Genomic DNA, 12,959 nt, shown 5'->3' on the forward strand with positions numbered 1-12,959 from the left:
AATGTATGGTTTCATTAAAATGAAGATATTTTTAATCTATTAAACTGAATTTGGTTGATTTTAAAAAATTTAGTCCAATAATAACTAAAGAATTAATTTCACTTTTGGTCACACGACTTTTAAGATTCTATCACTTTTGGTGCACAACTTTAAAATTTTTTCAATTTTGGTACCTAACTTTGTTATTTTTATCAATTTTGGTCCTTTAAGTCAAATTGACGGCGAAATGTTACCGAATTTTATATTTTTAGGGGTAAAATCATCATCCCAAGAAAACATATTCATATCTAAACAAAATCACTATAAAAAACTAGGGCTGGGCAAATCGGTTCGGGTAACCCGAACCGAACCGGTTTGGTTCGGTTTCTACCCGAAAGACCGATCGGTCCTAGTTTAGGTGAAACCGAACCGCTAACCCGATCGGTTTTCTGTTTTTTTTTTTTTTTTTTTTTTTTTTTTTTTTTTTTTAATATTAATAGATTAATAGATATATATTATATTAAATGTTTAAGGTGAGGTTTGAACCCTTACTCATTTGATTATAAACTAAGAGCTTTACCCACTAAGCTATACCCACATTCATGTCTATGTTCACATTTGTATGCTAATAAGGGTATACATTTTTCATTAAATATTGCACACTTCAAATATAATGAATAAAATTATCCGTACTACATTCTTGTTAGACTAAAATACCATTATACCGTTATTACACCGTTGCTATTTAATTCTAAAGTTTCATAATTCTATCATTATTATCATATATACACACACACACACACACACACACACACACACACACACACACACATATATATATATATATATATATAATTAACTATGATACCTGTTTCCTATTCTTTAATTATCATTTTATTAAAATCATTATATAATTCCTTTAATTGTTGATTATATTTTAATTAAATTTCTATGTATATAAATATTATAACAATTAATAATTTTAACTCCTCAAGTCCTCAAATCTCAACTCCAAGTTGTAAGTCCAAACATTTGGTGTTTTAGTAATTTTTATTTTTCAAATATTAACTATAGATGAATGATTTTTCATTTTGTCATCAACAAAACACTTCAAGTGGCACTTCAAGTGAGCCAACTGAACAACCGGTCAGGCAAAAAAAGAAACGTTCAAATAGTAGACTTTCACCTAAACCGAACCGAATACCGAACCGAAACCGAACCGAACCGAACCGAATACCGAACCGAAACCGAACCGAACCAAACTTTTCAAACCGAAACCGAACTCCATTTTAAACCGAATGGTTTAATTTTTTTAAAACCGAAAAACCGAAACCGAAACCGAAACCGAAAAAATCGAACCGAAACCCGAAGTGCCCAGCCCTATAAAAAACATATCTATAGGTGTTTGATCGATGAGAATAATGGAGAAGACGGACATAAACTAGACACATATATATGAGATATATAGCGTCGACGATTGACAAACTCTTTTTTTTTCTTAATATGATTTTTCATTTGTTTAGATACTGAAGATATTTCCTTAATTAAGAATGACGATTTTTCCCTTAAAATATAAAATTCGATAACATTTCACGGTCAATTTGACCGGAAGGATCAAAACTGATTAAAATAACAAAGTTAGGCACCAAAATTAAAAAAATAAAATAAAATTATGCACAAAAAGTGATAAGACTTTAAAAGTCGTGGGACCAAAAGTGAAATTAGAGATTAAATGAATACTATTAATTTGTAGTTCTCGAAGATTCGAGGCCATTCCAATTATATTTGTTTGTAAGAATAATGACTTCTGCCCCTGTGCCCCACTAATTGAGTAGTTGGCCTATTTATATATTTCATTTGAAAAGGACTGCAATTTTTTATAATATTAATAATGCCCGAAAATAGCTTAGTAATTGCAAATATCTAAAACAGCCCTCCAATAATCCATGGCCGATTCTCACTAAACTCATCTGAAGACAAAATTAATTTTTAAAAAAACTAGAAGAAGGGTCAAATATGTCATTTTAGATTTAGAGAAATTGCAAATAGATACTTTTGACTAAAAGAAATTGCAATTTTTGAACTCCTAATTTCTTGGAATATTTAAATTATAACAGTGACATATTTTGCACAATTAGATTTCAATTGTGAGAAAAGTATAACGGTCCGATTATTCCAACACACATATTTTCCACAAGCAAACAATTGACTAACTTACTAAAGATTATATATTAAATGAATTATTATTAATATTTGTGAAGATTAAAGTTTTCTTTCAAGTACTACTAACTCTGTTACATTGTAATATTTGTTCATACTAATTTTCTCAACCTACTGAAGCACAAAGAGTCAATACCTTCACTAGAATTCGAACATGTGACCTCCCATGTATGAAGATTAAATTTTAATTGCACATAAAGAATTTATAATTGAAATTTAATTATACAAAACCAAGAACTTAAAAGTCTAATTGTATTTTTATATGGGATACAGAAAATTATTGGTCACACAATGTCATGTGGACCATAACAAAAAGTACATATTTAATATATTAAATGTACATTATTTTTGTACTGAATGTATATTATACAATATAATGTACACTCGGAACAAAAATAATGTACATCCTCTGAATACAATGTACATTATTTTTGTACTGAATGTACATTATTTTACAATAGACAAAATATGGTCCATACAACTTGTGTGGACCATAATCCATACAATAATGATTGGCATATTAGTGCCTTAGTGGTGTTAAATATAAATATGCAAATATGCAATAATACCAAAAAAAAAAAAAAAAAAAAAAAAAAAAAAACTAACAATACTTGTACTAAAATTATATAATACAAATAATAATAATAATGATACCTAATAAAAAAAATAAAAAAAAATACATACACGTAACATAAATACATAATGCAACCACATTATATTCTCTTACTAAAGTTATACCTTAGTATTCAACATCTATTGGGTGACACTATAATAAAGTGAATTTTTGTGCATTGAGCACAAATAGGTCAAAATGCCTGTGAGGTCCCTGTATTAAAGCATTTTGTTCAATTTAGTTCATATACTTTCAAAAGTGGTGTAATTAAGGACAATAGTTAACGATGTTAATATTACTGTTAACTTATGTTACGTGGCGCTGGCGATATTTATATTCCTACTCATATATTACTTTATAAATATTTAAAGTTAATTATTTTTACCACCAATATATTAAATGAATATGTTCAAAATAAATAATTATAACCATGTTCCTAATAAGATTACGACAATTGTCCTTAGTTTCACCATTTCTTAAAGTAAAGGGACTAAATTGAACAAAATAAAGGTATAATGACTAAATTGAACAAAACACTATAGTAAAAGGACTTCATACGTACTTTGACCGCACAAATACATGGTGCAATGGGAGATGGACACTTTGTCAGGTAAACTACTGACATAAATTTTATTTTTAATACTCCCTCTGTCTCATTTTATCTGTTATACTTACTATTCATTAGTCAAACCAACTCTTTCTTCTTTAATTATTTTTTTAATATTTTTTACTTATTTTAAAATTTGATTTTTTGTGTTTAATAGTACTTTTAGTGTAGTTTCTAAATGTATAAATTTTGTATATTTATACTAAACTTAATATTATGAAAAATTGAATTAAAAATAACTTCAATCAAACTTCTTTAACCGAACCAAACACATAAAATGGGACGGAGAAAATATCAAATAATGAACATTCAATATATTAAAATGAACTTTATCTCAATAATTCATCATACAAAGTGGATCATGGTACATCGTATAATAATTCACTACTGGAAATTATGAAATTTCCGACCACCTGAAAGTAATCTTAAATCAAGCCGAAAGCCTTGTTCCGACCACTTTTGGTATCCAGAAAAACCTTTGTTGCTATTTTCGACCACTTTTTGGTATCAACTTTTAAGATCCCTTTCAAGTGGTCGAAAATTTCATAATTTCCAGTAGTGATTGCTTGGAGATGGCATGTAACAAGTAGATGTTTTCTAGCTACTACGATTTATCAACAACTTGCTGCTATATAGTGGGATATCCATCCACCAGACATTATTTCAGCCTTTTTCTAATGAAGCACAGCCTTTTTCTAATGAAGCACCGCATATAATTTAAAAAAAAAAAACTCATAAACCCACAAAAAAGTTTATTATTGTCACATAAGAAATAGAAATTACTAGAGAAAAATAACAAATTTTCATACAAAAATTCCTTTCATTTGCCGCCCCTATTGTGGCAAAAAACACGTGTCATGGGGCCACCACTATCTAGTCAAAGCTGCCTAATAATCAAACCAAATTAGAAGCGTCAGGCAAACCTTGTCGGAGGTCGTCATCGTTCTTGATCGGAGGCCGCCGCGAACGCTTCACCGGCAAAGAAGTCCGGCAAATCGGACACGTAGAGCGAGAACGGAGCCACGTGGCAATACACTTGGCGTGAAACGTATGCTTACAATCATTTAGCTCGCTGATTTCTTCTCCGTCGACGAACGCCGACAAGCACACCGAGCACTCGGCCCCGCTCTCATTCTCCGGCGACTCTCTCTTGTACTTCACCGTTGAAACCAATTCCAGGCGTTGTTTCTCGGTCTTTGGCTCCTTGGAGGGCTCGTCTGCGCTCCGGAAAGGGTTGCGAGGGCATCTTATGGAGAAAATCACGGCGTAAATCAAGATGGGGATTAGTATGAAGGCCAGTACAGAGAGGATGGGGGTGAGGGCGGAGTCACCGGAGCTTTCAGACGGAACCGCCGGAGAAGACTCAGGGGAGACTTGAGTGATGGTGGCGGCGGCGGGTGTAGTGGTGGAGTTGTTCATGATCTCAATCTGCAGGTCTACTCTATTCGCATACAACAAAGATTGGTGAGTAGTTGGTTGTGTGTGTATATAATATGGGCAACAAATAATTATTGGTTATAGAGTTTTTATTGGTGACTTTATTAGATTTGGTCAAATAACTTGATATATAAAAGATTTGGATGAAATGAGAACTTATATACAAGAGACATCTAGGAATTGTCGGTTGAAAATATTTTGTTCTGTTTTTCAGTTAATTTTTCAAACACACTAGTTTTATTATAGTGACACTAAATTAAAGTATTATTATAATTTTACTTTAGTTTTGTTCGACGATCATGGTTAACTCTATGGAATAATTACGGAGCGAAGCAATATGGAGTGGATCACACCCGACACCAAGTGGACTACGCACGCGACCGGACAGACCATGGAGAGGTCTACCTCCTCGGGGTCCTCGGCTACTAACACGGGGTCCTCGACTACTACCGCGGGTCCCCAGCTACTACGCACACGGAGTGACGAACCACCCCGGGGTCGGCTAACATGGGCTCGGCACCCCGGGGTCGGCCACGTAGGCTCGGGCACCACGTACGGGGTCCGCTGGCGCACCCAGGGTCGGCAGGCGCACCATGGGTTCGACCGGCCACCCTTTGGCGTTGGCCAGAGCTCGGCCGGGGCTGGGTCTCTCGCGTGGAGCGAGTCACGCGGCGCTGACCGCGGCTCCTCCCGCGTACCCCGGGCAAGTAGCGGCCGGGGAGTATAAAAGCACTCCCTGGTGTCCTATTCAAGCATCTTCTACTTTCTTACAACACTTGTCTCGTTATTACACGCCGCGAACCTTTGTAATAGCGTTATACATCCAATTAATATAATATTTCTACCCCTATTATTATTTTATTGTTCGTTCTCTATATTCAATCATATACTCGGATTGTATAATCCGAACCCCCGAATTCATATAATTCATCAGGTAGTTTATCAATCACATAAAGAGGCCGCCCCCATGCATATGCCATATCAACCTCTCAATGAATTTCTATAGTTTGAGCATAATTTCTTGACTTATAAATTTTAAATTGCTCGAGTTGAGTTTTTTTTTTTTGAAATACTTATAATTTTTTATAAAATAGTATATTTTCTTACTTTCTCAAACGCTTTCCCACCCTTTTGTGTACTTTACAAATATAAATGTTATAAACATTACTACAGGTGAACATGTTGACTTGTCCAAAAAACTTCCCAATGCATAGGGCCTCAGCCCAAGCATCCACATAGCCCAAGATGCCAAAATCTAGGAAGTCCAGTCAATGCCGACAAATTATGCTGTGCATCCGTATGCACCATGCATAGTACATACGAATGCAAAAACGACGTTGTTTTATTAAAAACGCGCGTCTCTCCTTAAAAAAAATTCAGGTTCGATTCCCAGCAACAACATATGAATTAAAATTTCAGAATCGGTAAACTATAATTCCAGAATCGATGAACTATAATTCCAGAATCTATGAACTAAAATTTCAGAATCTAATCTACGAACTAAAAATTTCAGAATGAATGAACTAAAATTCCAGAATCTATGAACTAAAATTTTAGAATCGATGAACTACAATTCCAGAATCGATGAACTATAATTCCAGAATCAATGAACTAAAATTCCATAATCTATGAACTAAAATTCCATAATGAATGAACAACATAATGCTGTTGCTGTGAATCGAACCTGAATATTTTTTTTAAGAGAGACGCGCGTTTTTAATAAAACGACGTCGTTTTTGCATCCGTATGTACCATGCATGGTGCATACGGATGCACAGCATAACTATCCGTCAATGCCACTTGCTTAAGGCAAATTATATCATGGAAATTTATACATATTATAAAGTGAATCAATAATAAATGTTTATTTTTAATAAATTAAAAGTTTGTTTTTAATATAATGTAAGTTCAATTTAAATAATATATTAAAAATAAATTTGCAATACATTAAAAGTGAAATTTAAAAACTAAAATTGTAGCTCATACTCTTGCTTTAGCGGCCCTCACTCATACTAGCTCTATGTATTGGGACTCTGTCTCTCCTGACTCTATTCCTCATTTGCTTCAGTAATCTATGCATTCACTTTTGCTTTCAAAAAAAGAAGTATATTAAAATTGAACCTATATGTTAGTGGCTTTTTTTCTTTGCTTCTAGCCTCTTGGATGGGCAAGTATAAATAGAAGAGCAATTACAAGCCGTTTGATTGCAAAGAAAGAACTAGGGGGAAAGAAATTATAATTGTATGAAAATGAATAAGGTGTAAATGTTTTCAAAAAAACAAAAAAGAAAAAAAAGGTGTGAATAAAGTAGTGGTTTAATTATAATGTTTGGTATATATGGAAATTAAAAGGAAAGAAGTAATATAAAGACTTAAATATCCTTGTATAACAACAACAACAATAATAATAATAATAAGCAAAGCTACTTAATAATATTAATAATAATATGAAGCAAAGCAAAGCAAACACTGGTATTTGACAAACCATGTAAGGATAAATTTGTCTATTTATTATCATTTTTTTTCCATTCCGTATGAAATTGAAATTTCTCGGGGGAATGATGGCAATTAGAATTGCATGAAATGAAAAAATTGCAATTCCTCTAAGCAAACAACAAAATTTTAAGAGGTAGGGAGTTATATAGAAAAGAGATTGATATTTCCATATCAAACAGCCTATTATGTAACGACGCGTGCAAGGGGTTTTAGAGTAAGGGTGTAAACGAATAGAGCCGAGCTCGAGCTCGAGCTCGATAAATAATAGGTAGGCTCGAGCTTGAATACGAACTCTAAAATTGGAGCTCAAACTTGGCTCGATTCAAACACGAAGAGACGAAGAATTTCTGGGCTAAAAACCACTCTAATTGAGGACTAAATTGGGTATTAACTCTTTCTTTTTTTGGAATATCGACCCTAATACAGTGTAATATCTGTTCAATATACTTTCTCAATTTTCAAAAGTTGTATATTAGATTTGGACATTAGATATTCCCATACTATCCCTATAGTCTCCATTCTTGTAATAATACAATAGAGAAAGGCTCAACACCATATTTTGATTCAAATTTACTTTTTATTTTTGTCCATCCATTCCATATTTGGTTAGCATTAATTAAAACCATCAAGTTCTATTTAATGAATTTTTTTCAATACTTATTTCTCCATTCATTCTTCCAAAAGGTTGAACCCCAACCCTAAGGGCCCCCCACACTCTGACCCGACAGAGCATCTGGGAGGATGTAAATCATGGTAACTCAACTGAACATGAACCACAGAGGTTAGACCTTTGCTTACTGCGCACAAGGAACCCCCCTCACTTTGAGAGGTAGCTCCCACACTGTCACTGGTGAGACTCGATCACTGGTCATTAAAACTCGAGGTCGATCTTAATGAGAATGAAATCAGTGATAATATGATAGGAATGTATGTAAAAGTATTGTATTCAATCATGATGTCTGAGAGTACAGAGAGCGAATATTAGATACTAGATAGAGTCATAGTCTAACACGAATAATATAATCCTAGTCTAATACGAATAATATAGTCCTAGTCTAATATGAATAATATAGTCCTAATACCCCCCCTCAAGCACAAGGTTGGGTAGCCAAAACATTTAGCTTGTCACGGAGAGAATTAAAACGCAGAGACGAAAGAGACTTTGTAAAGATATCCGCTAGTTGATCTTTGGTTGAAATAAAGTGCACCTCTAACTCCTTTTTATCCACTTTATCTCGAACAAAATGATAGTCAATCTCATTGTACTTCATTCAGGCATGAAACACTGGATTGGCACATAAGTAAGTAGCTCCCAAATTATCACACTATAGTCGAGGAGGAGACGCGGGAGGGATGCCGATTTTGTGTAACAGGGAAACAAGCCATGTAACCTTTGCAGATACATAAGCTAGTCCCTTGTATTCTGCTTTAGTTGAGGAACGTGCCACAGTCCGTTGCTTCCGACAAACCCAAGATATAAGATTACTGCCCAAGAACACGGCAAAGCCACTAGTAGACTTGCGATCATTTAGATCGCCAGCCCAATCTAAGTCAGAATAGGTGTGAATATCCATAGATGTAGACCAGAAATACGCAGGCCAAGATTTAGGGTGCCCTTGACATACTGCATGACTCTTTTTAGAGAGGCCCAATCCGTAGTAGTGGGAGCATGCATGCGTTGACACAAGAGATTAACAGCATAAGATAAATCAGGACGAGTTACCGTAAGATACTGGAGAGCACCTGCAAGACTCCTGTACTGTGTAGGATCGGCAACTTCGTCAGTGATTTTTGCAGAAGAGACGGGCGTGACTACTGGCTTGCAGTCCACCATGCCAGCACGTTTGAGAATATCCTTCATGTACCGTTGTTGTGATAAAAGCATACCGCCAGATAACGGGACAATTTCAATACCCAAAGAGAAAGAAGGCACACCCATATCACGAACCTTAAACTCAAGGGCTAATTTATCAATAAGAGCAGTAACACGATCTGAGTCATAACCCATAATCAAAATGTCATCAACATACACCAAGAAATAAAGACGAATATTGTCAAGAGAATAGATAAAGAGAGACACATCCGTCTTTGAGGGCGAGAAGCCCACAGAGACAAGAAAATCATGTCTCCTTGTGAACCAAGCACGGGGAGCCTGTTTGAGCCCGTACAGAGATTTTTTAAGCAAACACACATGATCAGTTAATGACTTGTCCTCATAACCAGGTGGATGTCGCATGTAAATAGTCTCAGCTAGCTCGCCATTTAAAAAAGTACTGTGAATATCCAACTGGCGAATAGTCTACCCACGAGATACAGCTAAAGATAAGAGAAGGCGTACCGTAGTGGGCTTAACCATAGGACTAAAGGTCTCAAAAAAGTCATCTCTAGCAACCTGATTAAAACCCTTGGCCACCAACCTAGCTTTGTGACGTTCTATTGAACTATCGACCTTCCGTTTGGTTCTGAAAACCCACTTGCAACCAACAACATTCATACCTGGTTGAAACGGAACAAGATGCCACGTATGATTATGGACCAAGGCCTTGAACTCCGCGTCCATTGCATCACGTCACTCAGGAAACTTGACCGCCTGAGAGTAACAAGTAAGCTCAGGTGCTATGGTAGAAATAGTGGTTAAGGCGACATGTTGATGTGGACCCGAGCTACGAGTGTTCATAGCATGCGACCGATGAGGAGGAGTGGCTTGCCGAGGACGTTCGCGCGGCCTGCCGCATTGCTCAACCTGCTGGTCCAAGACAGTCTGCTCACTCGATGCGGACTGCTTGGGACCATTATTGTCACCATCGCCAGAAGCCGACACGGGCTCATCCGACCGCCGAGCGCCATCAATAGTCGTGGCCGAGACATAGAGCCGTCAAAAATGGATTTTACCCACCGGGTCGACCCGTCCCGTACCGCCGTAGGTAGGGGACGGGTTCTTCAAATTTTGATCCGCCAGGAGGCGGGCTTTTTAGCCCGCCTCGCCTGGGTCACGGGTTTAGCCCGCGACCTGCTAATACATATATATTTTGTATATATATTTAGTATTTAATACATATTATTTTTTGTGTTATTTTGGTTTGTGTAATTGTGTTAGTGTGTTATAACTTATAGGATTATAGATTTATAGGAATACAATACTATGTAGTGTTACTGTACGTCTGTACAGTGATTCTTTTTTTTTTTTTTTTTTTTTTTTTTTGTACAATGATTTTTTTTTTTAAATAAAAAATTAACATAGTAAAAAAATTGATTGGCGGGCTAACCCGCCCCGCCAGCGGGCTTTGGCATGGCGGGGCGGGCCGACCACATTCCAAGCCCGCTAAGAGGCGGGCTTTTTAGCCCGTCCCGCTACGAGTACAGGCTTTGGTGTGTTTTGACCCGCCCCGCCCCGCGAGACCGTTTTGACGGCTCTACCGAGACAGCACTACCTCGACACGTCACAACCGGTGCAGCAGCCCAAGGTTCGGAACATGGTCTAGCAACCTGCGAGGCAACATGAGAAACAAAGGGAAACACGGTCTCATCGAATTGCACGTGGCGACAAATAAAAACCTTGTTAGTGTTAGTATCCAAATAGCGGTAGCCACGGTAAGACGAGGGATAACCTAGAAAAACACAGGGAGATGAACGAAACTGGAGTTTATTGCGATTATATGGACGAAGGACAGGAAAGCACAAACAATCAAATACTCGCAAGTAAGAGTAGGACGAGGGAGATCGATGCAAACGAAAATGAGGAAACTCATCAGACAGAACACGAGTAGGCATTTTATTAATTAGATACACAGCAGTTTCAAAAACATAGTCCCAAAAACGAGACGAGACAGATGCTTGAGCCATTAAAGACAGCCATGTCTCAACAACTTGACAATGCCTGCGTTCCACTCGACCATTTTGCTCGTGAGTATACGCACAGGATTGCCTGTGATGAATACCCAGCGAAGCAAGAGTGGAGCCAAGCTTTTTATATTCTCCCCCTAAATCAGACTAAAAAGAAATAATCTTGCGAGAAAAAGAACGTTCAACAAGTGACCGAAACTTATCAAATATAGCATACAAATCAGACTTTGCACGCATTGGATAATACCACATATAACGAGTGTAATCATTGATCAATGCATATTTGTTCATATTTATACCCCATGTCTACCCCATATTTAGCCTTGTTTTCCTTATGAAGTGTCACAATGTTGTTCAAAATTATCTTTATTTTGCTCATTTGATCCATTATGCACAATTCATTATCTTTGAGTAGAAATGGATGATTTTAGATCATGTTGGATGCATTTGGAGTCAAGTGGAGTCAAGGTGAAGCTAAGGAGATGGATGCAACACTTCTAAAGGAGCCAAAGAGTGATGTTTTCAATGGTGTTGATCATATGGACAAATTAAACCAAAGGCAAAAGTGGAACAAGTGTCAACAAGTTGAAATTCTCGCATGGTTTGGCCACTGTTCTACTTGCGGGGCATATCTCGGTATAGAAATATCCAATTTATGTGATTCTTGTCCCATTGGAAAGAGGACTCAAAGAGCTACAACTCATATTCAGACATCAAAGCCTAAAAAGGAAGCCACAGGGTTCAAAATCATCGATTAAGTTGAAGTTCCAAACTTACAATTCAAAACTGACCACTGTTTGATTTTTGGACCATATCTTAGCCTAGGAATGTCCAAATGAAGTGATTCTTGCGCCATTGGAAAGAAGACTCGAATCACTACAACTTTCATGAAGACCATAGTTCCAAAATCTGGAGTTTTGAAGGCCAAAAGACACGGCAAAGAGCACGGCCGTGTCTGTGGCCGTGTATTTTCTGTGCATTCCAGTAGCTACTGCTGTTTTGGACACGGCCACACGGCCAGGGCCATGGCCATGTCCCTGGCCGTGTCACCTCTGCTGCAACTTTTTATAAACTCCGTTTTTTGTTATTTTTTCTTGGTTTTGACTCTTGTTAGAACCCTAGACACACTCTTCCATTCTCCTTCATATTTTTAGGTTAGAATAGGCTTAGATTTATGTTTCTTAACACTTTTGAAGCTTGTAATCTTGGATTTGAAGCTTGGATTCCAACATTTCAAGATTTCACCATCCATTTTTAATAGAGAAGCTTTCTTTCCTTTTATCTCTTTATTTTGCAAGATTTATGTCTAATGCTTGTGTTTTTGTGTTCTTTATGCTATTTAATCATGAGTAGTTAGTTTATGGACTTGAGTTAGGATTGTATTATCTATCTTGATGCTTGATTTGTGATTATTGCAAAAAAGGGGGAAGAACTCCAACCTAGGGTTCATGTGTTTGTGAAGGTTTTGTATTTATATCTTGTTAATGTTTGATGTACACATTCATTAGCTTGTTTTTGGAGGATTCCTTGCCTCAATGAGAGTTGGGTGATGAATCCAAGCCACCCCTTGCATACACCCGATTTCTTCTTACGAAAATAGGGGAAATTGGGGGCTTTTGATGCTTTGTGTGCTTGATGGACTTGGAATTGATTCACCACGAAAGTGGGGCAATTCCTTGTTCTAATCCTTGTTTATTAATCATGAGAATGGTTCGTAGACTATGATACCTATGTGCATTCCCGCTTGTTTCCTTGGTTACTTGTT

General features: G+C 36.6%; 1 protein-coding gene across 1 annotated transcript; it reads right to left on the bottom strand.

Moving 5' to 3' along the window:
• Positions 1-4,313: 4,313 nt before the first annotated feature.
• Positions 4,314-4,838, bottom strand: LOC109160481 (RING-H2 finger protein ATL33-like). The gene has a single exon (XM_019308767.1). The coding sequence runs from the start codon at positions 4,836-4,838 to the stop codon at positions 4,314-4,316; it is 525 nt and encodes a 174-aa protein (XP_019164312.1).
• Positions 4,839-12,959: the final 8,121 nt, after the last annotated feature.

The sequence above is a fragment of the Ipomoea nil genome, unplaced genomic scaffold (genome assembly GCF_001879475.1).
Source record: "Ipomoea nil cultivar Tokyo-kokei standard unplaced genomic scaffold, Asagao_1.1 scaffold2848, whole genome shotgun sequence".
NCBI lineage: Eukaryota > Viridiplantae > Streptophyta > Magnoliopsida > Solanales > Convolvulaceae > Ipomoea > Ipomoea nil.